The sequence below is a fragment of the Ptychodera flava genome, chromosome 18 (assembly GCF_041260155.1).
Source record: "Ptychodera flava strain L36383 chromosome 18, AS_Pfla_20210202, whole genome shotgun sequence".
Taxonomy (NCBI): Eukaryota; Metazoa; Hemichordata; class Enteropneusta; family Ptychoderidae; genus Ptychodera; species Ptychodera flava.
Genome location: NC_091945.1, coordinates 31,531,950 through 31,558,946, shown reverse-complemented (window position 1 = coordinate 31,558,946; position 26,997 = coordinate 31,531,950). Strand labels below are relative to the sequence as shown.

General features: G+C 36.9%; 1 protein-coding gene across 1 annotated transcript in view; it reads right to left on the bottom strand.

The window, feature by feature from the left end:
* Positions 1-661: 661 nt before the first annotated feature.
* The window catches only part of LOC139117391 (sodium-coupled monocarboxylate transporter 2-like), a 44,718-nt gene continuing 18,382 nt past the window's right edge, over positions 662-26,997 (bottom strand). The window contains exons 9-14 of the mRNA XM_070680475.1: positions 10,153-10,271; positions 9,494-9,648; positions 8,647-8,882; positions 6,286-6,389; positions 5,828-5,943; positions 662-4,877 (exon numbers count right to left, since the gene is read on the bottom strand). Of these exons, the coding sequence (XP_070536576.1) occupies positions 4,656-4,877; positions 5,828-5,943; positions 6,286-6,389; positions 8,647-8,882; positions 9,494-9,648; positions 10,153-10,271 (952 nt within the window). The 3' untranslated portion in view covers positions 662-4,655. The remainder of the gene's footprint in view (positions 4,878-5,827; positions 5,944-6,285; positions 6,390-8,646; positions 8,883-9,493; positions 9,649-10,152; positions 10,272-26,997) is intronic.

Below are 26,997 nucleotides of genomic sequence, written 5' to 3'. Positions count from 1 at the left end.
GCATTGCAACTTTTCAAAACTCTTTTGTTATGTTGTGGCTCATGTTAGTACTATTTCAGATACCTCTTCTGAGATAGTGTGCACTGGCAGTGATTTCATGTTACAAGCAGTTTTTAACATTTTACAAATGCGGGTTTTCACTGCAGTTTGCCCCTTTCTCATGTTTTTACATTTATGTTTCCAATAAAACATTGTTCAAATTTGTTTAACAGTTGTTTGCATTCCTTTATTTATTGTCCAGCTTACTTCAATGCCCTTGAGGTTTAAGTTAATTCTCTTGGAAACTAATGTGGCAAATTTAGAAACAAGTTTACTTATGACTCATGGTACTAGCAAAGCAATTTATCGCTTCCTCCTGCTAACTATTCTTTTGCTGGAATCATGGTGAATATGTCAATGACTTCCCTCATTCTATAACACTATAAGTGGAAATGGATGAAACGAATGAAATTGTCTGTAACACTGGCCCTTTCCAACTATGAATGGGTACTGTTTATATTTTTTTACCTTTAACTCATCCCCCCCCCCCCTTTACTCACCATCCATATTTGTCCAAAGGACTTCGGTGCCCCGGGCTCCCATGTTTTCAGGTTATTTCAGTAACAACATGGATGCCAGCACAAATACATAGATGATACACAAATACACAATTCCTTATCGACAACATATTTATTAAGTTTGGCGGTGCCCAGCACAAATACACAGATAATACACAAATACACAATTCCTTATCGACAACATATTTGTTAAGTTTGGCGGTATGACATTTCAACAATCTATCGGCATACCAATGGGTACAAATTGTGCACCCCTTCTTGCAGACTTATTTCTGTATTCATATGAAACAGAGTTCCTATAATCTCTCTACAAAGCATGGTCTAAAAAACTTGCAAGGCGTTTTAACAACACGCAAAGATATATTGATGATCTGATTAGTCTAGACAATCCAGACATATCAAATTACTTACATCATATTTATCCTGATGAGTTGGAAATCAAAGAAACAACAGAGGGTAAGAACTCTGCTTCATATCTTGATCTGTTCCTGCAAGTGGGTACTAATGGGCTACACACTAAGCTGTACGATAAAAGGGATGATTTCCATTTTGAAATCATAAATTATCCCCATTTGTCAAGTAATATTCCATCTGCACCTGCTTATGGTGTGTACGTGTCTCAACTTCTCAGGTATTGTTGGGCTTGTGATTCCTACGCTGATTTTCAACTGAGACACAGCTCATTGGCATCAAAATTACTGAGACAACGATACACATCAAAAAGACTCGTTAGGACTTTCAAAAAGTTCTACGGTCGATATGATGACATTGTGGCCAAATATGACACCTCGGTCACTCAATTGATTAACGACAGCATTCCCGGCTTTGACTTATTACAGTGATTAATCCTGTATCTTTTCATACAATATTTAGACAATTGTGGGACCAATCCTGACGGGTGTAGCATGCTAGCAGGGTTCTTTACGCTTACCCATTCCGGACACCTGGTACCACCACTAACTATCAGTGGTTCAGGATGGGTCTACTTAAATTTGTAAATAACAATTGTCCCATGGACCTGGTAATGTATTACCTTGAATGGAAACGATTATTGGACCAGTTTAATGTCATATTACTTTCATTTGTAGTTTGGCTTTTGATTGTACCAAGAAACCTATTACAATGTTGAACAACATGTACATATAAATGCATATAGTTATTGCAAGTTTATTCGGGGAAAATATTTAATAAGTTACCCACACACCATCATAAAAAGTGGGTTAATATTTTAAGATGAACCTCAAATATCATATCTGTTGTTCACATCTGTACTTTGAAACACCCTATTCTAATCAAGTGCATTTATATCAATTGCCTAACAATTACAAAAGCAAAGCTTTAGCTAATAATTCATAGCTTTTTTCATAGGCTGCTTTGTATAGTGAATCAAATTTTCGACTAAATTTAGAGATGAAATTTTTTATACGCATATACACTTGCAAGAATCCTACTCTAAGCAAATACATTTATATCACTTTCCGAATTTTCAAGTAAAAATATGCACCTGCAACCATCCTATTCTAATCAAATATGTTTCCATCAATTATTAAATGTCTATTGATGCACACATATTGCTAGATTTGTATTCGAGAAAAATGTTCATAGGTTTCTCATAGACTACTATGTATAGTGAATAACACTTTTGGTGAAATTCCAAAATCAAGTTTCTTGTAGAAATATGCACTTGTAACCATTTATTCTAATCAAATACAATTATATCAATTGTCAAATGCCTATAAATGCACAGATATTGCTAGTCTTATATTGGAAAAATTGTTCCTAGTTTTTTCATAGACTTTCATAGTGGATCCGCATTTTTGGTGAAAATCCAAAATCTAATTTCCTGTACACATATGCATTTGTAACTACCCTATTTAATCAAACACATTCATGGCTCGAAATTAACTTTTTTCCCTGGTAGTCCCATTGGGCTACGATTTTCTGAAGTTAGTAGCCCAGTGACAAGGTCTGGTAGCCCATGCATGAATATAAGAGGTTTTTTTGTGAATGATATTTTTATTTATATCTAGACAATGAAAGATTTATTTTGCATGATTCTATCCAGGAAGTGAATTTTCTAGTCATTTGACATCAATACCTGCAGATCATAGCCTTAGGACATTGGTATAGCATGTGTAGTGGACAACGGTAACGCCTCAAAAAGTCTGATGACCTATTCACACATACGCAGAGCTTATATACAAATTTTGATGTTCGCCATGACAAAGACTTTTCACTCAGCACGTCTAAAAATAACAGAGCTAAAATAGATTGGCTATGAATTTCAGGATGACAACTTGGTAGTCATGTTCCTAATACGTTCATGGCAATTTTGGGTATATTTCTCCACCATAGTACACTATCATGGGATGATCTCGTACACTTCGGAAAGCGTAATTTGTGGATTGCTGACAGCTTTCTCTTTGCAGTTTAAATAATTTTGTGCTTAATTGTGATTAATACATTGTGATTAAATAACTATGGAAATGAATTTTTATTGGCCATCATTTCCAGAGCCTGTCATCCACGTACATCAGTTCAGATAATGATATTTTATTGAAAGTTTGTCGCAATCAACAAATTCGACTGCACTGTTGACTTTTTATTTGCATAAAAAATTCAAAGTCTGGCCTTTCTGTGTCCAGCTGGGTTGACAGTATAAGCGTCGGTCATCTCACAGCGATCAACATCATGTCGCCCACTAAGTAATTTCATGTCCCAGGCTTTGGTAGTCCGTGTTGGCTATTATTTCATGGGTTTTGGTAGCCCCAGGGAAAAGTTGGTAGTCTGTGAACGCGGGACTACCGCTAATTTCGAGCCCTGGACATTTATATATAATGTGAACATTTCAAATGCTCGAGGATTATACTCCTACGACTACACTTGAAGATTCTGATAATTGTGTCATATTGCTTTACTTTTGATTCTAGTAGCTTGGCAAAGAGATCTTATTGTACGCAGTTTAATATCGAACTTGATCACTCTCCAGTGAAGCTGCAAACTGCTTTCTATGCTCAAACAACAGTATGATATCAAAGGCACACGAACCAATCAATTTGGAGAATAGTTATGTGGGAGTGAATGCAGCCATTCTGTTTCTCATGGATCCCTAAAACTCAAGGTACAAGTGCAGGTTCAACATCTGTATAGTTCACTTTCTTTGAAATATGACACTGCAATATGGTGAAATGATTTCACCAAAGTTAAAAATAATGCAGTCAGCAGGTTTGCGAATCATTCTATACTGTCTGATCTTAAAAGGAGTGTAGGTTTAAGGTATGATCAATCATCAGAGCCCATATTTGTCAATGGCGTTCATATACCAGAATATCAAACACTTAAAATATTTAACAAGGCATTTGGCCATTGCACTCATGATCAAAGGGAATGCAGTGTGAATTGTCAGAAACGTTTCTCACATAGAACATAGAATAATAAAAAATGATAACTTTGACAGAGTAATGTTAAGTCAGTTTGATTATATATTGGAACATATGGAAACAAAAACTGCTACAACAATTAGTAAATAAACAATGTCCACATATATGTGATGTTAAATAGTGTCAGGGTAAAATATTTGTATGGGATTTATGCTAAAACAAACAGGACACAAATTCATACCGTATAGATGGTGAAATCCGTCAGTTTGCTTAGTGCTACACAATGGCATAAAATTGGGACTACACTGAAGCATAAATTACAAACACTACAAAGTATGTAACGGATACCACAGCGTGCTCTTTGTCATTGAATCTGGCTCCATAATTATGCATGGCTATTCAGCAATTTGTCAGCTATGACATATCAATTTATATTTTTGAAAAAAAGGAACATCGTTGATTGTACCCTAACGTTAAAGCGTTTTTTTCACGGGCAGCAGCCGTTTGATGTGGTTCTGGATGATTGGGAGTAAGTTTGGCAACCCTGCTACCCTTTCAATTGATCGACTAATCGAATTACATTGATATCCCAAGAGCAACCCAGTAAAGAAGGGATACCTCCCGTGACCAAAAAACCTGATGAGTTTCTTTATATATATTGTCAGCCAACAAAAGCTTTAAAATACCCCCAAAATCAAAATGCTCTTTTGTAAAATGTTCATATAGCTTCCCACTTCTCCAAGTTTTCCAGTTCTATGGCATCAGATGTAGCATTTATCTGTTGTTTCTTGAAACTGTCACTTTCATCATCACTTGTACTAAGTTGTTCTTGTTTTCTCTCAGAAGATGGTGAACTCTGTTCACTCTCATCGGCTGCGGGCACCGCAGTGTCACTATTATCTCCATAAACCCGCATGATGTTTGTAGGAATTTCATTTTCCTAAAAGAAACCAGAAATGCCACTTCTTCAAATCATAGGCATTTTACAGACTTGCAATTTGTCTACTAAACATGAAGGTATGAACATGGCTGACAATGCCCGTCAGAAACGCAGGCGCCCGTGGGCTTGGTAGTCTGCGAGATCGATCAAATTTTCTGCTCAATCTATTGATCCCGTACTCGATCTGTCCACGACTGCACCTATACCATCATGGTGTGATACAGAATTACTCAATCTACACACAACCCGGGTTTCAAGTGGCCATGCGCTCACACAAAATATTCAGAACTACACTCCAATACGCCTTGTTGGATAACAAATTTCTCGAAAATCACGCAGACGAACGTGTTACTCGCATTGTCTTGAGGACATCGGCTGCCTTTTGAGGCCAAACGTAGTGAACACGGCCTGCAAAACGATTCTACCATAATGATGTAATTTATTCTACTGCTGATTGGTTAATCAACTAATGCGGGCAGCGCCTCTGTCGGCCTAAACGAAGGTCATTGCAATACGCCACTCATGCTGTATTATTGAAGCAATCGTCAGCGACGTAACCGAATAAATGAATAAATTACCGTTATCTATATCTGCGAGTAACACGTTCATCAGTGGCAGGCATCGATAGATCGAGCAGAAAATAGATCGATCTGGCAGACTACCCAGGCCAAGGGCGCCACAAGGGCTCGAGGTATTATCAGTCGTAGCTAGAGTGTAAAAGAAATCAATTTATGACTATGAACACTGTTATAAAAACATTGAATATTTTTGTCATTCTTGTATACTTACAAAAGTAGCCTACTACACTCCAATCCTGAATGATGACCTGTTTTCCTGCCAAATTCGCGCAGTTGTTGTATATACCCTGTTATTAATAAATTTATGATTCTGAATGTTTGTAATTTTTTCTACACTGTTATTTGCGTGAATACAACAAATGTAAAATTCACCGATTTTTCAGCCTTTTCGTACAATGGCGGACAGCAGCATTCCGGGAGACAGCAACGGCATTTACGATACAATGGGGAAAGCAGACCAGCGTCAACATCCCTGGGTTTTCTGTACCCTGTGAGGCAGTAAAAGTCACTTGTAAGTTTAAACATCACAGAAAAATCACAGGAGACAGCCTTGCTTTGTCAAGTTCACCAACGAGTCTAAAATATATTCTTAAAGCTTCGTGATCAGTTGTGTATACAGTGCATTTTTAATTAGTACTTATGAATTCGTTATATTCTCTGCATCTTACATAAAGAAATATTCCAGATACCTTAGAAGTGTTGTGTGCAGAAGTAATTTTACAGGTTTGTAAAAGTATAATTTCATAGATAGAATGAATACCCATGCACTTGAATATTTTGTTGTTAAAAGAAAGTATATTGTGGTAATGTATTGAGAGTAATTTTCATACCTGTGAGTAAACTGACAAGAATACCAATGATCACAACAGTGATGATTTCTACCAAGCCATACCATAGAAACGACATACTAACAAACTGTATGAACCATTCTGGCCTAAGAAAATAATATTGTTCCAAGTTAGGGTACTAGAGGAATCGCGAAAGTGAAAGACAAACTTTGTCAAAACTTTTCTCAACGAAACTTTCAACCTTTTATTTCTTTCATAACCGAGCGTAAATACCGGGGATAACTGGGTAAACTTTGGTACCAGAATAACAAATTACATTAAATTAACAATATTTTAAAATTCAAAGCGACCGACATCCTTTGGTTAACTCTTTGGGAGAAAACTAAATTTCAAATTGAAAATTCAATTTTCGATTTTCACGAAAATAAGACAATTTTTATATTATTTTGGTCAAATAATCTTCAAAAATCTTCTCCAAAAGTACAGATCAGATAGCTTTGATATTTGGTACATAGGTCCCTAGAGAAGATCAATTTCAGATTTGTTCAAATTGTGCAGAAATATGCAAGTTTGTATTTTTAAGACAATTTTTGTCATTTTTAATCCAAAAAAAATTGTTTCATCAAAACTCCTTGACTGACAGCTTTGATATATAGTGTACAGGTTTATAGGTATGAGCAAAATGTGATATATTGAAATTATGATGAAATCTACAATTTTGTAATTTTTGGGCAATTTTTGCCATTTTTAGCCAAAACATCTGTTTCTCCAAAATTACTAGTCTGATGGCTTTGAAATATTGTATATAGGTTCTTACAGATGAACTTAATGTGATATATTAAAGCTATGATGAAATCTGCAATTTTGTATTTTGGGGCAATTTTTGCCACTTTTTGTCAAAAATGTATTTCTCCAAAATTATTTGTCTGACAGCTTTAAAATTTTGTATACACTTTCTTACAGATAAACTAAATGTGATATATCGAAATTATACTGAAATGTGCAATTTTGTATTTTTTGGGTAATTTTTACCATTTTTGGTCAAAAAATTTGTTTCTCAAAAACTGTATGTCTGATAGCTTTCATATTTGTTATACAGGTTCCAAGGGTTATTTTTACTATCATAGATAAAATAATGATGAAATTAGCAATTTTTGTTATTTTGGGGCAATGTTTGCCATTTTTGGTCAGAAAATTTAATTCTCTAAAAACTACTCATCAGATAGCTTTGGTTGGCATGTTCTCAGGGATCATGTAAATGTGATATGTTCAAATTATGATGAAATCTTCTATGGTGTATTTCTGCAGCTATTTTGCCAACTTTTTCCTGGCCACTGAAATTAGCTATCAAAGATTTCAACCTTCTTCCTCAATACATGTGTCAAAAATAGTTATTCTCTACATAACACAGCAGGTCTGTATCGGCCGCTAGGTTGTTTGTTTCTGTATGTTGCTTAAGAAGTAACACAAGTAACCAGATATGCAGGAAGAGTGTTTCAAAATGGAAACCAAAATGGTGACACACTTGATAATGAAATACAGGTGTACTTGAATGGTGAAAGTCACTATATAGAATATTCAACTCTTAGGTGACTATGGAAAGTATTGTCTCGACAACTGAGGTTTAATCATTACCCCAATGAAACCACATTAATGATAATGTCATTTTCTGGCATCTACGGCTGTTTTCAAAAACAGCTTTGCTTACATCATCTTTTCATGTACCAGGCCTAAGCAAACGCCGCCGTTTATGTCTGATTGTTGCGTATTGCAGTATCTACTTTAAACAGATACATTTTACATCTCGGGATAAAAGTTCAATTGCAAATGGCATATTTTTCGCTATGAACTTTATGGCAATTTTACCACTAAAAGCTTACAAATCTTTGTTGACAGCAGAAAAGTTCAAGACGATACAATTTCTTATTTTTATCAATTAATTTATGTCACATTCAATAGATGGCATGCCTCTGTCTATAAAGGAAAACATGACATAACACTCTCTTTTACCGTGACTTTAGGCTACCAAAACAGTATTAAAGCAAACAACTTGCATTTTGTATGAGCAGTTACACACTGCCCTTTTTAACAATGACGTCTGAAATGTACCTCAGAAATATGATAAATCATGAAAAACGAATCCGGACGTCGAAAAAAATTTCACAACATGAGAATGGTGCAATATCATATGTCGTACAATTTTTGTGTCGAGATCGCATGCCTGTTCGGCGTAGAATACATCACACAAATGTATAAATTTATTCATTTGTACCTGAACCTACATGAAAATAGTGTCATAATGACAGATTACGGAGTTTTTATTCTACCGTAACTGTCAGGTGTATGAGCAGTTGAAACGAATCACCACCTATTCTGCCGATGGAGTATGAACACTATACCTACCCTTCACTCGGAGATTCGAAAGGGGGAACGGTGTCGTTCATCGGTGTCATCGTTGTCAATTCTAAGAATGTGTAATTGGCGCCAACTCCTGAGGTGATATTTGTATCGGTACTGTTGAAGACGGGGCAGCCATCGATAGAGGTAGGGAGAGGAGCCTGCCTTGTTTTATATATGAAGGAACCAACACTTAGAGTTGCGCCCATTCCGATGCCACTCATCAAACCGAATAAGGCGCCCTACAACAGAACAATTATTTTTATACAATTTTTCTTGATTTGAATACACTTTTATCACAGTCTTGAACGAATTTTGTTAAGGACGGGAAACTTTGTCGTAACAATACAACCAGAAAAATATATAGCTACCAATATTTCGCGGATTTTAGAGTGCTTTGTGGACTTGGTGCCATTTATAAATAAAACGTTCTTCTGTTAATGCAATGTGGGAGAGTTATTGCAATCGAGTAGAGTTATCACGAGAATCACAGCCGAATCTTATCTAGCCCACTCATCCCGAACATACTCAGATGTCTCGCATTCCACACCATGCCATGCCACAACTCTGTGAGGATGGCGTACGATTGTAGTCCGGGGTTACAGTCATCCCGGTAAGAGCGTTTTATATCAAAAGTAATAACATAAATGCATAATAACTTGCTGCAATGACTTTACTTACAAAATTGCCAACTTGAACCAAGAATAGGTGTTTGCTTACAGTAAACCCCGGGCCAAAGATCTATCAACACATTTAAACATTGTCCGACAACATCGAAAGTACGTATAATCCTTCGGTAACAGAGAGCAACTGTGGCAAATAAATATGCACACAAATCTACAAGACAACTTACCAAAGAGTTGGCGCATGGAAAGAAGATTCCGAGCGTGAAGACACCAAACACAGGCCCGAGAAGGACTCCAGCCAAGCTCCCAGCCACTTGTATTATCGTGCCAAACTGAGAAACGACGAATACAAACAGAATGGCCAGGCCACCAAGAAGGGTTGCTGCAAATCAAAGCCATTGTATGCACATGATATGTATAAAAATTATCCTAACCCCAAACCACTGTACACGACATTGACACTTTTATCTAATAAGAGACGCTGTTAGCGATGAAGAAAACTAGTATTCAAAACTAAGTAGAGTTCAGTTATTATGACCGGGATTGGGCCAGCAAAACCCTTGTTCCAGTTTACAATACTATTCCGGGGAAATAGAGGTGATGGTCCGCATATTGTCATTACTGTAGACCAAATTAAAATGATATCTGCATTGTTGACATTTTGCCAAGGCAAGTCTACTTACCTATTGCCATAAGTTATGCTAACAGAATTTGTTACAGGCTCCTGGCAGACTTTGGCTGGGGTAAGGAAAGCCACATTTTGAAGATATGGATTCAACCACAGTCCCTTACCACGATTAAATGGAAACTGCACCTTTTTATGAGTGCACTTTATGCTGGTGGTACGATTTATTTAAAATTGAAGGGTACGACATATGATACTCACATAGGACTTTCAAAATTATAGTTGACGTTTTGTCTGAAATGTTAAGACAGCATCTCCATGGTTTTATGAAATCTTCGTGGATTACAGCAGCCATAGAATTCAGTCCAGAAGATAAAGTGCTGAAACGTTAAGATAATATTGGTTTACAGGGTGTCGTTATACCAGAACTGCTCGGTTAATGTTACAATGTTAACAGAAAACACTGGAAATCGTCCGAATGATTGTATAAGCAGTGAAAGAACACTGCATGAAGATAAAATAATGATTATTTTAATAAAAGCTGCAAGCTTATTTGGCTAGGAATCAATAGAACCTTGCAGTAGTTTCATTGTCCGGTAAGAAGTTAAGTACCCGAAACGAAACAATGGAGAGGTTTGAAACTAGCTAGGAATCCATTATTGTGCCTACCCCCACCACCCCCACCAATAATGTCGTTTCTCTCAGTTAAGCAGTAGCATCAAAATGGCAAAGTTTGTGTGGAATATGACCAGGTCTGAGTAAGCATTCGGGAGACGAAGTCGTCTAATACTATAAATGACTACTTTATTCTATACTAATATAATAGACAGTGGCTAATACAGTGAAGCATAACATTTGGGTGAGAGACCGTACATAGAGTCCAGTGACGTGAAGTGTCTCTGTCGAGGGTGGAAAAGTCTCTGATTAGGGAAGGCGAGGTTCCCGTAGATAAAGCACTTTTGGCGGGAAAAGTGTCTATGAATCAGGAGAAATGCACATGATGGATTAGACATATTGTCTAAGCAGATGGAATCTCTGGTTGGTAAAATAAACAGTGATAGGAAGCGGTGCCTCAAAGCTTAGTCTAAGAAGGAATGCTATCAGAGTATCTATAGTAAGACACTGTACTAATAATGACGTAATACAAGAATATATTTCCTAACAGAGTTGAACCTCCTCAGAAAAATTTACTCCTTAGGGAGCCGTCATTATTTATGGCCGGGGGGTCGGAGGAATCTGAGGGGGGTCACTCAAAAAATCGAAAGCTACAAAGGGGGTTGCTCAAAAGTGGAGAACAAGAAAGGGGGGCTTCTCAATTTTGTTGATATGTATTGAAGCATTTAGTGGAGTTACGAATTAATACAACAATAAGAGTAAAGATATGTATATTCATACCCGGTATTTGTGTACACACACACATAATATATATATATATATATATATATATATATATATATATATATATATATATATATATATATATATATATCAAATAAAATCTCATTACACTATGTGTTTCACGTTATTGTGATCTTCAGACGAGAATGATCAGCTATTCGACGTGGCAAGCCTTATGTTAGAGGCTAGTACTGAGTACATTTTTCAGTATTTCCTGATTAAAGATTGATATACTTGCCTGATCATTAATGAGGAACGTCTGCTTTCTACATTCTACATTGTATAGGTTACCGATAGGGGAAAATTTGTAAAGCAAGCTAATTCTGATTCTATAAAGTTTAAAACCAGTGGAATGCCTTGACAACAAACCAATCTTTTATTGCAGGAAAATAATAATAAATAATAAATGTGAATAAATGTATGTCTGTCGCTATTTTTTCGTTTTCAAAAAATGTAATTGAAATCAGTGAATTGGAATATAAGTTTTGGATACTGTCTCAGATTTCTGTTCCTTTGAGTTTTTATACGAAAAAAATCTGAAAAAGATACTCCCCAAGTGCCGCCAAATAACACCATTTTAATCTCTATTTTTCAAAAGCTCCAATGGCAGGAGGGTGGACATCCCCCTCCTGACCTCCCCCCGCGACCGCTTGTGCGGTCGCTTGTTGTGCTTTCGCACCACATCTTCCCCTCTTGTAAAAAAATCCTACGGAGAACACTGCAAGTCATCAGAGCACTGGATACTGACTTGTACATCAGCCCCTGTCACAGCAATGGAACCTCTTTCCCACACAGACCTGTACCACAGGGTTTAATCAGGGTCAGTACAGGGCCTGTCGCAGCAACAATCCATTTTACTGTATAGATATTTAACTTTCCCAATTTTTTTTGGGGGGGGGTCACTCAAAAATTCTGTAGCAGAGAGGGGGGTTACTCAAACACGTCATGGTTGGCAGGGGGGGTTACTCGAAATTTTGGAGTTTCGAAAGCGATCCTCCGACCCCCCCGGCCGTAAATAATGACGGCTTCCTTTAAGTTATGACAACAAAGTCAAATCGCCATCTTGTTGGTTCCCTTTCAGCTCTTGTGTTCATACACGTGAGCTAATGACTGCTTTTTACCTGTCTGTGTCTGTCTGTCTGTCTATCTTTCCGTCTGTTGGCGCAATATCTAAAGCACCGCTGATAGTATTGGATTGAAATCTGGTACATGGATTCTATTTAAAAATGGAAAGTGTGTGTGGCTTGCATATTTTTCCATGTGTATAATTAATAATTTTCGAATCAACGGATATACATGGAGAACGGCTCCATACAATTTGATGAGGTTTGGTACAAATGTTGATCACACAGCGATATATCAGCCGTGAAAGATATTAAGGTGTGAAATGAAAGTTACTCGCTAATTTGCATATTTGATGAACTCTGCTAATTACGGATATATATCTGGATTGACTTGACCAAAATTGACGAAACATGCTATGTATATCAAAGATACTATGACCTAACATTTTTGAAAGTCATTTAGGACTTTTACTGCGGCTTATTACTAATTTCCATACGTCATGAACGTTTTCATTTGGGATCTATGTCTGAATTTATTTTATTTTTATCTATTTGGCTTTATTTAATGGGGGTAGCCTGGTAAACTCTAGAGAGAGTTCATCTCCCCCAGGGCCCTCGACATTACAACAAATATAATACAAAACCACAAAAACAATTTTCAAAAGTGAAAATATAAATTAACCACATATAACAATTGCCACATTTAACAGGAAAAACAAGAAAAAATTAAAATTCGGCCCAATATTGTTTTAAATAATTGCTTTTAAAAGAGACAAGTGTCTCAGAAGATTTGACTTCCTTTTTCAACTTATTCCATACCATAGCTCCCTGTACTGACCATGTGTTTTTTTAAAATTTTAATTTGGCTCTAGGGATATCAAGCTTATGTGGGAGCTTGCTCTGGTCACACGGCTATGACACTGATTGACATATTGGAACATTTCCGTCATATACAATGGGGCTATACCTTTCAAGGATTTAAAGACTAAACACATATTTTGTATAAAATTCTATCAGGTAAAGACATAATATGTAATGACCTTAAAGTCCATTGGTCGGATAATTATATCTAGTGCCCATCATAACACGCACAGCGCGATTCTGTAATTTGAATAACTTGTTTATATTTGCACTAGCTCCCCGTGCACTACAGCAATAGTCCGAATGGGGAAGTATATATGCATTATAATATGTTCGTCTAGTACTTAATGGTAAATACCATATTATACGTCTAAGTAGAGCTATACGTGAATTGACCTTTTAATAAATTTAATAAGTATTTGACTTCCAGTTCAAGTGTTGATCTACAACTATTCCAAGAAGTCTTTCCTCATTTACAGAATCTAAAATATTCTGACCAAGTTTATAATGATGAGCATTTCTTGGTAGACGTGACAATCTCTGATGTGTGGTCATAAGCATGGTCTTTTACTTGTTTTACTTGTATTTATAACCATTTTATTTTGCATACACCAATTTCTTACTGATTCAAGATCTGCATCATTCAGTGTTATTTTAATTTCTGCCAGGTTCTTTCCTTTTGCCATGATTGATAATGATAATATTTGGAATTGTGGCCTGTACACCACCCCAATAATAATTCCCGAATGATAATTGGGATATGTTGCTTCCATCCATAAAGTATCTAATTCTGGTTCATGAAAGTCGTCTCTAATCTTGTGAGCTATTGTTGTCTTAATGTAGGCAGCCACCCCACAACGCTGTTTATCTATTTTCCGATCTTTCCGCAAAAGGAGGATTATATCCTGGAATCAATAAGCTGGCAGTACTAAATGAATCGTTCAACCAGGGTTCTGATATACACATGATGTCAACGTCTCTCTTAGGGTTGTCCAGATACGCATGTTTTAATTGGTAAAGCTTTCCCTCTTGCAAGCGTTGCACGTTCCAATGGCAGATCTTTAAACCACGTGGAAGTTTCCTTGCAAGTCCCGATTGGTTATCATCACTTCTATTGCCGTGATATTTATGAGGGCCAGCATTGCCTAACGATGGTAGTTGCACAACAGTCAAACTCAATAGGCCAGTATCTTGGAAATCCTGCACACCCGGTACTGTTGACAATCCAAACAGTGGGCTAGAATTCCCATTTACCAGGTGTTGCGTGGACACTGCTAGAGCTTGTCCAACTGTTGAATTTGTAAACCAATCTGAATTCTGCATCTCATAACTCTGTAGTGGTTGTGACATCATTGAAAAAACATAATTTGCATACTGCATAGCAAGAACAAGATCACACATGCACCCTTGGTACCAGCCCCTTGACCTGTCTCGATGCCTCTCTTTCTACTGACAAGGATCAGACTGAAAAGCCCAATACTTGCTCTATAGTTGTCCAAATCGACTCCCATTTCTTTGGCTAATTTGCACAGGGTATTCATAACGTCATTAGTCCAGCTAGTTCACTAGCAAGGTCGAAATATCCAATGTGTTTGGGGAGCTAAAGAAGTCATGTGTACACTCTGATGTACACCTGGACGGTCAATTTATTTAAAGTTGTCGAAACTTGCTACATTGAAGATACTATGATATAACATTAGGGACGGACCAGTAGATCTTGGGAGGGAGGTGGTCAAAAACAGAAAAAAAATTCAGAGCAGAAAGTTAGGGAAAAAAATCTTCAAACTAGTTTGCAAAATAAAAAAAAGTAAATAAGAAGACAAATGCGTAAAAAAATCTGCAAAAGTCTTTAAAGTCTTGAATTTTTTTTAGATTTTACTGACAGGAAGCAACTTTCTCTATCTTTAGTACATCCTCCAGGCACATTTTTAATTTTAATTTATACATTTAGAGTGACTGTATCCCTTATACAGTTCGGGCAATTTCCAAATGTAGTAATTTTCCTCACGTGACGAATTTTTACCAGATATAGTAATATTTTTCAAAGTGAGGCTATGACCTCCGCTGTTGACCCTGCTGTTGCTATGACTCGAACGACGCTACAAGATGGCAGTAAATCCAACTGTGTCGACAAGGTTAGTGGAATTCAATACTGTTTTCATGAAAAATTAGCGTAAAACGACATTTTAAAGGCGACATTATATAAATTTAAATGGAAGAGTAAACAATCTTGCTGTGCTCTCTTATTTACCACTGTTTACATTCAATTCCGTTTCTGGAGCATCGCCCGAGTCACTAAGACTAGAGTAGAGGCAGCATATAAACAAACGATGGGCTACTTTGTGTCGACACTTCAAACTTTGTCCGTTTTCAAAGTGCCTGTTTGCAAGTTCTAACCACTACTGGGGTGAACTGTGATGAGAATGATGATAACCAGGGTACACAACATACTCTCACTATACTTCTATTGACACTAGTCATCCAATCATACAAATGATGACATGTCAGCTGGTGATAATGATGATATCTGCCATAAATGTAAGAGGCCAAATCCCAGGGGGCATAAAAAGGGTGATGTATCATGGATAAGATGCCAACCTGCTTAAGATGGTACCATACTAAATGTGTAATGGTCAGTGCAAGAAAAATCAGTTTTGTTTGTCATGCCTGCAAGCAGAAATAGGGCTATGTATAATCCACACTCATTTGTTACTTGCACTGGAACATATCTAAAGGGATAAAAGCTCAGTTTTGACATGATTTTATTGATTGTTGTTGTAATGTTGTTCATCTTAGTGGGATATGCTAAATCTTTGGTTTTTAAAGCTCAACTCACTCCCTCTACATAGACATTTGCGTTGATTATTTCCATCAGCTAATTTTCGGTACATACTGAAATATGTTCTGTTCTTATTTAATACTGGAATTATTGTTATTGTTCTATTGTAAACTCAAACTATATATATATATACATATATATATATACATATATATATACATATATATACATATATATATATATATATATATATATATATATATATATATATATATAATAATTATATAACTCTTTCATTGTTGTTTTTGCAAAACCTTTATTGTACTTTATGATCAAGATCCCAACTGGGATACGATTTCAATAAAGGCTTACTTTACTTTACTTTATATATATATATATATATATATAATATATATATATATATATATATATATATATATATATATATATATATATTATATATATATATATAATATATTATATATATAGTATATATAGATATATATATATATATGATAGAAATGGAGGTGTCAACACACGGTAATAAGAGAGCAGCAGTTGTATATTCTTGTATTTCTTAATAAATAGGTGGAAACCAGCACTCTGTTGCTGTCAGGTTCAGGGTTTTATGAAACAATATTTATTGTAATGATTGTACTTATAGTGGTGTATGTATTCATAGAGTATTCACACATTTGATATTCAATTAAATACTATTTATTGAGATTACAATATTGTCCGTACAGACTCTCTTTTCCACAATGGTAAAAGTTAGAAAACATCATTGTTGTTTTCCATGGCAATTACACTAAATACTTGGAAGTTTGAGAAAAGATCCAATAATGTAACAACAACAGAAACCTACACAATAAAAAATCAACTGGGTGTGTCACATTAATCTACTATTTATTCTACTCCAATATTTATTCAATATCACTAATGTCATCCCAAATATGCTCTGTATGACTTATGAATATGGAAGTTGATTTGGCATAACAGTTTAACAAGTACATGATATACAAATACACATGTATGGGCATATATAGATTACTGGTGACTGTATACCTTTAATTATACATGGAACTTATGCTTTCTACACATCATCAATGTCTCCATAAGAACATACATCATCTATACACTGCTGCTGTTCAATTATGGTGCCAATTTCATCATAGAAAGACACATAGACACTTTTCCTTTGACCTTTGACCTCAGTTTCCCACTTATGTTTGTACATGTCTTTCACAGACGTGTCTAAAATACAAGAAATTTTTGTGTCAATCAACCTCTCAATTACAGCTTTAGTTTGATTTGCTATGTCAGTATAATACTCTCTTTCCTCAGGTGTGACAAACACTGGATAGTTTTGTTCATCTGATGATTTTCCCAAAAAATTAACATCTATGTGCCGCTTTCTCATATTAAGGGCATTTTGACTGAAATTCACCAAATCCCTGTCTAACATCTTACCAGTTACACTGACATGAGGTTTATTTTCATCTGGAGTGGTTGTGTAATTTTCACTTCTCAAATGCTTTCTCCAAGCAAGAATTTCATTCTCCTTTTGGGCTTTGTACCAGCAGTGGCAAATTTAGATCCTGCATGCCATATTTTCAAATGTAACTTTGCGCAGACTATTAAGTTTACTTAGATTTCTAAATATGATAACCCATTCCTTGCTGTCAGGAACGCCAGTCACCCAAGTTTTACTACTTTTGTTAAAGCTCTCTAGGATGAAATCCATACCTTCACCTCTGCTGTGATCACCACTGACAGAAACAGATTCATTTTGGCTAATGAAATCTCTGAGTTTCTGGGGATAGATGACTCTATCTATGGTATCAGCAATATCTATATACATGTACTTTGGGCGATTTCTTGCATGGAAAATTGGTGAAAATTTGATTCGTCCAGCCATCATTACATCACTGTTGTTCCTTCGAACACCTGCCCTGTAATTTATGATGGCTTGACAGTATGTAAAAATTTGCTCAGCAAGATATATATAGTTGGGATCAGTCACAGTTTTCAGAAACTTCATAAACCCTTCAACACTTGGTGACTGATTTTTTAGCAAATCACTTCTTACATATGGTATGAGAAGCTCATCAGTTGACCCAAGGTAGAATATTTCCAGTAATTCCCAGGCTTTATGGTTGTCTGAGCACCTTTTAGCATATTTTTGGGCTTTTTCTGAACAGAATCCCATTAAATTTGACAAACATGACAGGAAAGTTTCCCAATTTAGTTCAAAGTATGACTTGATCATGTTCATTTCCATGTGCCCTGGTCCTATTCTAAGATTAACCCAGTCAAATTCTAAACTGCCAATTAGATTTCTGTCACTATGTACTTCCTCACAGTGATCCTCAATTCATTGCTGCCAAGGATAGACAAATTGCAAACAGGGCAAATGTAAGATTCACGTATGAGTTTGTGTGGCTAACATGTATGGCAAGCCATCCATATAAATGGAAATCCACTCCTTAGTACCACTATCATAGCGTTTGATTCCAGATATTTTACCAACATGATGCAACACTTGCTTAACACTTTCATATGAGTTTGGGTTCACAAACACTGGGTCCAATACCCCAGCAACAGGTGGTTGACTGGGGTGCTTACTACTGACATTTGCATATCTCTTGTCACATGTATTATCTGACAGGTTTTCATAAGTTGGTATGAACTTGTGACTGCATTCAATTTGCTTAAAACTTACTTTATATTCTGTTGGTTTACTTTCTCTTTGTGATTTTAGTGAAAATGTGGAAATATTTTTTCCCTTTTCTTCAGATAGTTTAAAATTTACCTTACACTCAGGATTTACACAAATTCTTTTGGACTTTGCCATCCATGTGTGACACTTTTGACACTGCCTTTGTGTTTTACACTTGTTAGCTAGAGTAACAGCCTTATCAATGCTGTCTTGTGTATCACAAACAATTTGCTCATTTACAACCTTTAAACGTGACTCTATGTGGATGTAAAGTTGCTGATAATGGATGTCTGACAGTGTTGCCAACCAAACATTGGTATTATTTCTGATTTGCTGCACCTTTTCAGAAAATCCTTCATATTTAAACCAGTTATATGGTTTCAGTGCTGGATCCTCCTGAAGTTTACCTTCAGGATTCAACTGAGCATAACACACACTTGTCAATACACTAACATTGACTTTGCTGTTTTCTTTGACCCTGTATGTTTTGCCTACTATCTGGTCATTGTCAATAGCCACATGTACATCTCCCTGTGGGAAAACAGGATCAACTGTTGCCTGTCCTGCAGCCAAGTTTTCATCCTGGTGTAAGAACAGGCTGGCTGTGCATGATTGTAAAGGTTAACAACTGCTCTACTGTTTGATACTGAATAGCCCACAACAGACTCTGAGAAAGCAAAGGGTGATACTGAATTCATTGAATTCACATGATACAAGGCTTCTACTGCCTTAACCTTAGCATACATTTTCTTACAATTTGTGATTTGATATTCATTTAAAAAGATGTCACCATCACCTGACAACCCATCAATAAAACCTGTTACAATAGGATTTCTATTTATATACCACAAACAAGGTTGTATGGTAATAAGTTCATCCAGCTTGGTGTAACACTGATCAAAACATAAAAAGTCCTGAGCAACACTTTGAGCTTGTGCCTTACCAAGAGCAAAGGCCAGGTATTGCATCTCATCAGCTGACAGTTCATTGTTCGCAATGGAATTCACAACAGAAGAAAGACAATTATGAACATCACTATCAGTAGCTGGCAGTTTGTAGGTCATTAACCTCCTTGGCTGCTTCTGAGGTGTGTCCGGCTCACAGGGATTGAAGACTGGAGAAAATGTTGAATAAGTATGATCCATTGTGATGTAATAGAGAGCTGTGGCAGAAAAAAGAATATGTTAGATGTATCAAAAATTCTCACTCCCTCAATCAGTATCTGTCTGTCTGTCTCTGTGTGTCTATCTATGTCTATGTGCATGTATGTCTGTCTCTATATCTCTGTCAGTCTGTCTTTGTCTATCTGTCTGTGTCTCTCTTTTGTGTCTGTGTCTGTCTCTTTCTGTCTGTCTGTCTGTCTGTCTCTGTGTCTGTCTGTCTGTCTGTCTGTCTGTCTCTCTCTCTCTCTCTCTCTCTCTCTCTCTCTCTCTCTCTCTCTCTCTCTCTCTCTCTCTCTCTCTCTCTCAACTTAAATAGGTTGTATTGCTGTGGAATTTCCCATAAACCTACCTATTTAAGTGACTTTGTATGCTGCTGAGACATTTATCTAAAACAGAACATTTATTGCGTCTCTCCACATATTCTTGTTCTAGGGTTAACCGTTGTGATGTTAGCTTCTGTAGCTTTACCAACTACTTCCATTCATGGTAACTGTGATGAACACAATCAAATAGGCATATTGTGAGTTTGTCTGAGCACAGGGCCGGTACTCATAACTATATTATTAATAATAAAGAAATATGAAAAATCTTCTTCTCCTGTTCATTCTAATATTGTTATTATTGTTATTATTATTATTATTATTATTATTGTTATCATCATCATCATCATCATCATCATCATCATCATCATCATCATCAATGTTTAAGTATTATAGGGAAGAGGAATTCAGATAGAGACTGGAAAACTTTGGTAGGATTTAAACATTGCCAATGATGGTGCTGCATGATGATGACAATGATGATGATGATGATGATGACACTAATAATAATAATAATAATAATAATAATAATAATAATAATAATAATTATTATATACTTTTTCATATTTCTTTATTATTAATAATAAATATTCCTAGTACCCTGTGGTTGGACAGCAATAGTGCACCTTATTATACTGTTGAAGATCTCTAATATTTAGCTTGCTTATACCACTTGCTCTGAATACACCTCACCTACTTGCATTTTTTGGGAGTTCTAAGTCATAGTCTGTTGGATGGGCTGGCCGTGACGGCAACAGCCTTGATTGGCCGCAATCCGGCAGACCATAGAGCTATATAAACGGACAGACTATCTCAACCCATGGAGGTAGGAAGCTACCTCCATGCTCAACCGTACTTCGAGTAACTGGTCGTCACCACACGTTTATGTTATGTATAATGCGACGACGTCATTGTCTGGCATTGGCCATACAGTGACAAATAAAAAGTCAGATTTTGAGGACAAACGGAATCCCGTGCTGTTAACTGTGCACTCTCGCATATAAAAAAGGTCCTGATGTTGTTTGGTTTTGCCGTCAAACGTACTACTTCTACGAGTGCCGTATGTGACCCGCAGATGCAGACAAAACAAACATCAAGCTACGGCACTGTAGCTAGAAGATTTCTGTATGTTGTGCTTGACGATTTTATTCGAAAGTGTTCTTAAATCTACAACTACCAGTTGTCATGTCAGCTTTAGAAGGAAGAACAAAACCGCTCTCACCTCTTTCTGCTCAGTCGTCTTTGTATATACATGATATATAGCGTCGACACAGTTGGATTTACCGCCATCTTCGTAGCGTCGTTCGAGTCATAGCAACAGCAGGGTCAACAGCGGAGGTCATAGCCTCACTTTGAAAAATATTACTATATCTGGTAAAAATTCGTCACGTGAGGAAAATTACTACATTTGGAAATTGCCCGAACTGTTATACAGGAAGTTGTGATTATCTTATCTTTTCAGGACTTTTGTATTTTGATCACTTGAAAATTATAATATCATAGAGCCTGTTTCCTGCGTACAAACCAAGCAAGTACACTAGGTAAAACATTGAAAGTATGGTATGGTTGTCAAGACAGAAAGTTATATTTGCCTTTTAAGATCAAGGTAAACAGGTCAACAGAATAAGGTTCATTTTTTCACAGCATTTTATTGCAATGATGAATGCAAGAATGGGTTAACAAGTAGAAACATATCAATAATGATTAAACAACATATTAAGTCATTATGTATTATTTTGCTTTTAAAAAGGCATTTTCAATTCTTTTTTCACAACAAACAGCCTCAAAAAACAACAGCAACACATTTTTAACATTCAACAATACACTACGTCGAATGCCATCTATCCAACAAATCCCAACACAAAAACACACAAAAGGGTTGAACTTTGAAAGTTTCTCGATAGCAAATACTGAATAAATCTGCATGAATGATCGTTTGTGTGTAGCAAATGCTGAATGACAATTATCTGAAGAATTTTTCCACCACAAAAAAGAGCATGATTTAAAGAAATCTTAAAGATGATAAATACCAAATCGATCATTTTTCTGTCGAATTTTCAAAATTCTCTGAGAAAACGCCTTAAAGTAAGGCCCAGAATTGAGATGTGTCGCCAGTTCAAGATAAGGAATGGTTTCCGTGTAATTCACGATTTTTTAAAATCAAAACAAATGCACGTGGCTATCCTATGTCAAATCGGGGAGCTTTTGTAAATATTGTGTACATATTTGCATCGCTATTTGCATAATCCATCTTGAGTGACACAACGTTGCGTAATTTACATAGTGACGTTGTTGGGCTTCTCCAAAACCCAGGATTACTCCCGCCTGTCAACAATAAACCGTAACAATGTTTGTTGAAGCACAGTCCCTCCGAAGCCTAGTCCAATAAGTCATTTTCGACATACAGAACTGTTTCCGCTGTTGCGGCCAAAAACTACGTGTCGCGTGTTTTACTGGTATGTTTCACGTCTGTCCATACCCGACAGACTGTAAGACAACCAAAACTGTTCTCCATCCAACTTAATGTTACGACCGAAAACCAAAAAATGACGTCCACTTCCGTTAATATTTTACATGTGTGTCGACACGCAAGAAGAAAGTTCCACACTAAAAATTCTTCGATCCTGCTCCGGAAGAAACTACAGCCGAAAAACCAACCAAAAACCACAACTTTTTCTGGTATATGTCGGTCAATACAATGCACAGTACTAGAGATTTCCCATAACGCATCATGATTTGTACCAACGTAGATTCCCCTGTGAAGTCTACCATGTCTCCCATGTATAGACAAATTCCTGGACTAGTTGTAAAAATTCTGAAAACGTACTTTTAAGGACACCTTTTTTCTCAATTCCCATTTTAAAGGATTAAGAAAATTGTGCTTGATTGAGAGAGGAGATACCATTTTTGTAACATTTTCCGCTGATTGTGTCCTCAGCCATACCGAATAAAGTGATGGAAAAAGGATATTGATTTTTTTGCAAATAGAAAAGACAAAAGAAATTTACATGCTAACTTTTTTCGGAGAATGACCCCTTCAGTTGGTCATAACTTGCTTCCCAAAACTGTGACATTTGTAGTACCTGCAGAATGTGACTTTTATGGTTAATTGACGGTTTCTTTGAAAATTATACTACAATATTTCAACGTACTTTTAATAAATATAATTAATCAATTAGCGTGAGACTTCACATTATTGCTTTTATACAGAACTGAAAAAGTTATAAGAAAACTAATGTCGTTGGTACAAATCAAACAGCATTGTGGGTAATTTATTGTACTGTGCAATGTCTGGCATTCAACCAGATATGAACTGAAAATGCCCACGTGTTTCATTATATATTGCAGTTATATGCAAACTGAACCCTTGCCACATTTCTGCAACTTCATTGAAAGTGTTATGATCAACATAACGAATAATATTCACCACAGATTAATTCTAAATCCAAATATATATCCCCAATCAGGAAAGTTCATTAAAATATGCAAATAAGGAATTGATTGAAATGTTCTCATTAAATATGCAAATTAGGAATAGGCTGAAGTAAAAATGTTAAATGACTTTTAATAATCTCGTATCATAGTATCTTTAATGTACAAAACAATTTGTCAGCTTTGGTCTGGTCAAGACAGGTAAATATCCTTAATTAGGAAAGTTCATTAAATTTGCAAATAAGGTATTGGCTAAAGTAAACCAGATATGAACTGAAAATGCTCACGTGTTTCATTATATATTGCATTTATGTGCAAGTTTGAACCTTTGCTACATGCTTTGCTACATTTAAAGAGTTATGATCAACACAATGAATTTCACCACAGATCAAATCTAAAGGTCATTAAGTATTCAAATATGTAATTAGCTGAAATAAAAATAATTAATTTCTTTGAGTACTGTCATTGTATCACAATATAGCATGTGTAATTACCTTTGGTCAAGTCCTTCAAGCTCTATATGCCAAACCGTGAAAGCTTGTTAGCTATTTATGCAAATTATGAATTAGCTGACATGAAAATGCAAAATGACTTTCAATACTGTTATAACCTGGTATAATGATCAATGTACACAGCATGTTTCGCCAAATTTTATCAAGTAAATGCCAGTATATATCCCTAATTTGGAAGGTTCATTAAATATGCATATTGGGAATTGGCTGAAAAAAATGTCAAATGACTTTCAATAATCTTGTATCATAGTATCTTTAATGTACATAGCAAGTTTTGCCAACTTTGGTCAAGTCAAAACAGATAAATATCGCTAATAAATGCGGGATATCGGACCGCAGGCGGGCGAAGATTGCATTATAAGCGCGCCAACCCAAACTCACTGCATGGACATCACATTTACGAAATCGAAGTCCAAAGTCAACTACGTCATTGTTAGAATAAGAGAGGTTTTCCATCACACGGGAGCATACCACAACAAATTTTGCACAGATGGCGTTGCACTGGCATTGAAAAAGGGTGCATGGGAGCATGGGAACGCGGGCAGTTTCCCTCGCTATGGGTAGGAAATGCATTGAGCAAGACACACTTCCGGGTTCGCAAAAAAACGAGGATCCCATTTACGGGGCGCTCAAATATAACTATTTGCTGTGATACATAGCAGAGGCGTATATGTTTGTGATGCTGAGAATAACATCAGTAAATAAATGACGGGTTTTAAAAGTTGACGTTTTTTGCGATGAAACAGACTTCTGAAGGTAGCTCGCTTGGGGAACACGTCATCCCGGCCGCTGTCCGCTTTGACCCCAGTAATTCACACTGGTTTTGGTCGGCCCCAGGTACCCAAGTCACTTCGACCCCGTCACACTTTTGCCTACATGTCCACGGAGACGATTCAACATATTCCACAACAAAGCCAAGACAAAAATTGAAAATATCAATAAAATGGCTTCACAAAGGCTGAAATACACGATACTCGATGAAGTATGAAGTTTATGAAATGAAATCAAAATTGACAACACAAGTGTTTGTCTCGGGTAATACCACTTGAGGTTGAACTATTCTACAGACTGTTTTTTCCATACAGTGCAGTATTTGTCAGTGACAAATTAATCTTTGCAATACATTTTTTTGCGATGAGCTGGAAATTTGATTAATATCGAGTTAATGTACATAAATATTCCGTTATTTACTGGGACACGTTTATTTTCTCGATCCGCTATCTGCGGACTACGTGCTGAAGTACATTGACTGTTCATGTCAACGATCGTTTCTCCCTCTGCAGAGTTTCTGTATCCCGTTCAACAATGCTGTACCTCGATCACACGATAGTGACGCTATGTAGCTGTGCAGTATTGAATCATAAAATGGCCACCTCGTCTAACAGTAACACGTATTGTCGGGATTATCGTACGGAAAAAAGACTGCAAAAGTAAGACTTATGAATCTTCATCAGAATTGAACACATCATGATTGTACACGAGTATCAACCGTGAATGCACGTTGAGCTCGGCAGTTACACAAGCATGGTACGCTACATGCGTAGCCCTACGAGTATGGCGACAGTGTCCGGCTTTGGCTACGCCGGGGGCTACGCCGCCTGCCGGAGGTGGGAGGCGGCGTAGCCAAAGCCGGACACTCTCGCCATACTCGTAGGGCTAGCTACATGCACTGCCGCGATGCCGATCGTATGCATTCCAAGGCCTATCCCGGAATTTGTTTCACAAACAACCTCAAAGGAGAGCAAACATACTTCTATGGACAATGACGAATACGTTTCTTGGCGAAGCAAAATCAAAACAGTGCAGAAGTACATGAAGTAGGTCATGGCCTTGGACTCTGTGCACGAACCTGATTGGACACTTCAATACCTTTGACCCAAAGTAATATTATTCATCAGCACTTCCATGCCATGAGGCTAGGTAGAGAACGTATTAGCCCTGCGTACGATGCTGTGTGTTCCGCTACAGCTAATAATAGCCCCGCTCACCACAGCCCTGCAAAGACCCGTACGTAGAGTTGGTGACTTCAAATCCATTTTTGGACTTGACGTAAAAAGCCAAATTACTGCCGAAATTCAGCGTTCTTGGGCCCAAGTCGTATCCCTGCCTACCTCAGCTACTCGATCGCTTCCAAAAATGCCAGTCTTTTATTCTTTTTTCGTAAATAACCGTCGATGTCGGCAACTCTCTCGCTAGCCCTGCGTACGTACGCAGTGTACGCTGTGTGTTAGGAACGCACACAGGGAATGCACAGCGTACACTGCGTACGTACGCAGGGCTAGCGAGAGAGTTGCCGACATCGACGGTTATTTACGAAAAAAGAATAAAAGACTGGCATTTTTGGAAGCGATCGAGTAGCTGAGGTAGGCAGGGATATGACTTGGGCCCAAGAACGCTGAATTTCGGCAGTAATTTGGCTTTTTACGTCAAGTCCAAAAATGGATTTGAAGTCACCAACTCTACGTACGGGCCTTTGCAGGGCTGTGGTGAGCGGGGCTATTAGCTGTAGCGGAACACACAGCATCGTACGCAGGGCTAAGAACGTATGTACTCATTTCTGGCGATCGAGCAGCGAGGGAAACAATCAATTACCAAGGATAAAGCTAATTTGCTAAACGATATTTTATCTTGAATAGTGAGTTGAATGAGTAATAAAATATCATATTTTTAATGTTCAATACGAGGTTGAAACACGGAGGGACCGTGGTTGAAACCAGAGCTATCCAGCTGCAGCTGTAGCCAACCTGGACAAGCACATTTCACAGCGCCCTCAAACAGTCGATTGTTTTCACTTGTCATACGCGGCGTAACAGAAAAATTAAAACTTTCATAACTTCATTAATATCCAAGCCACGCCC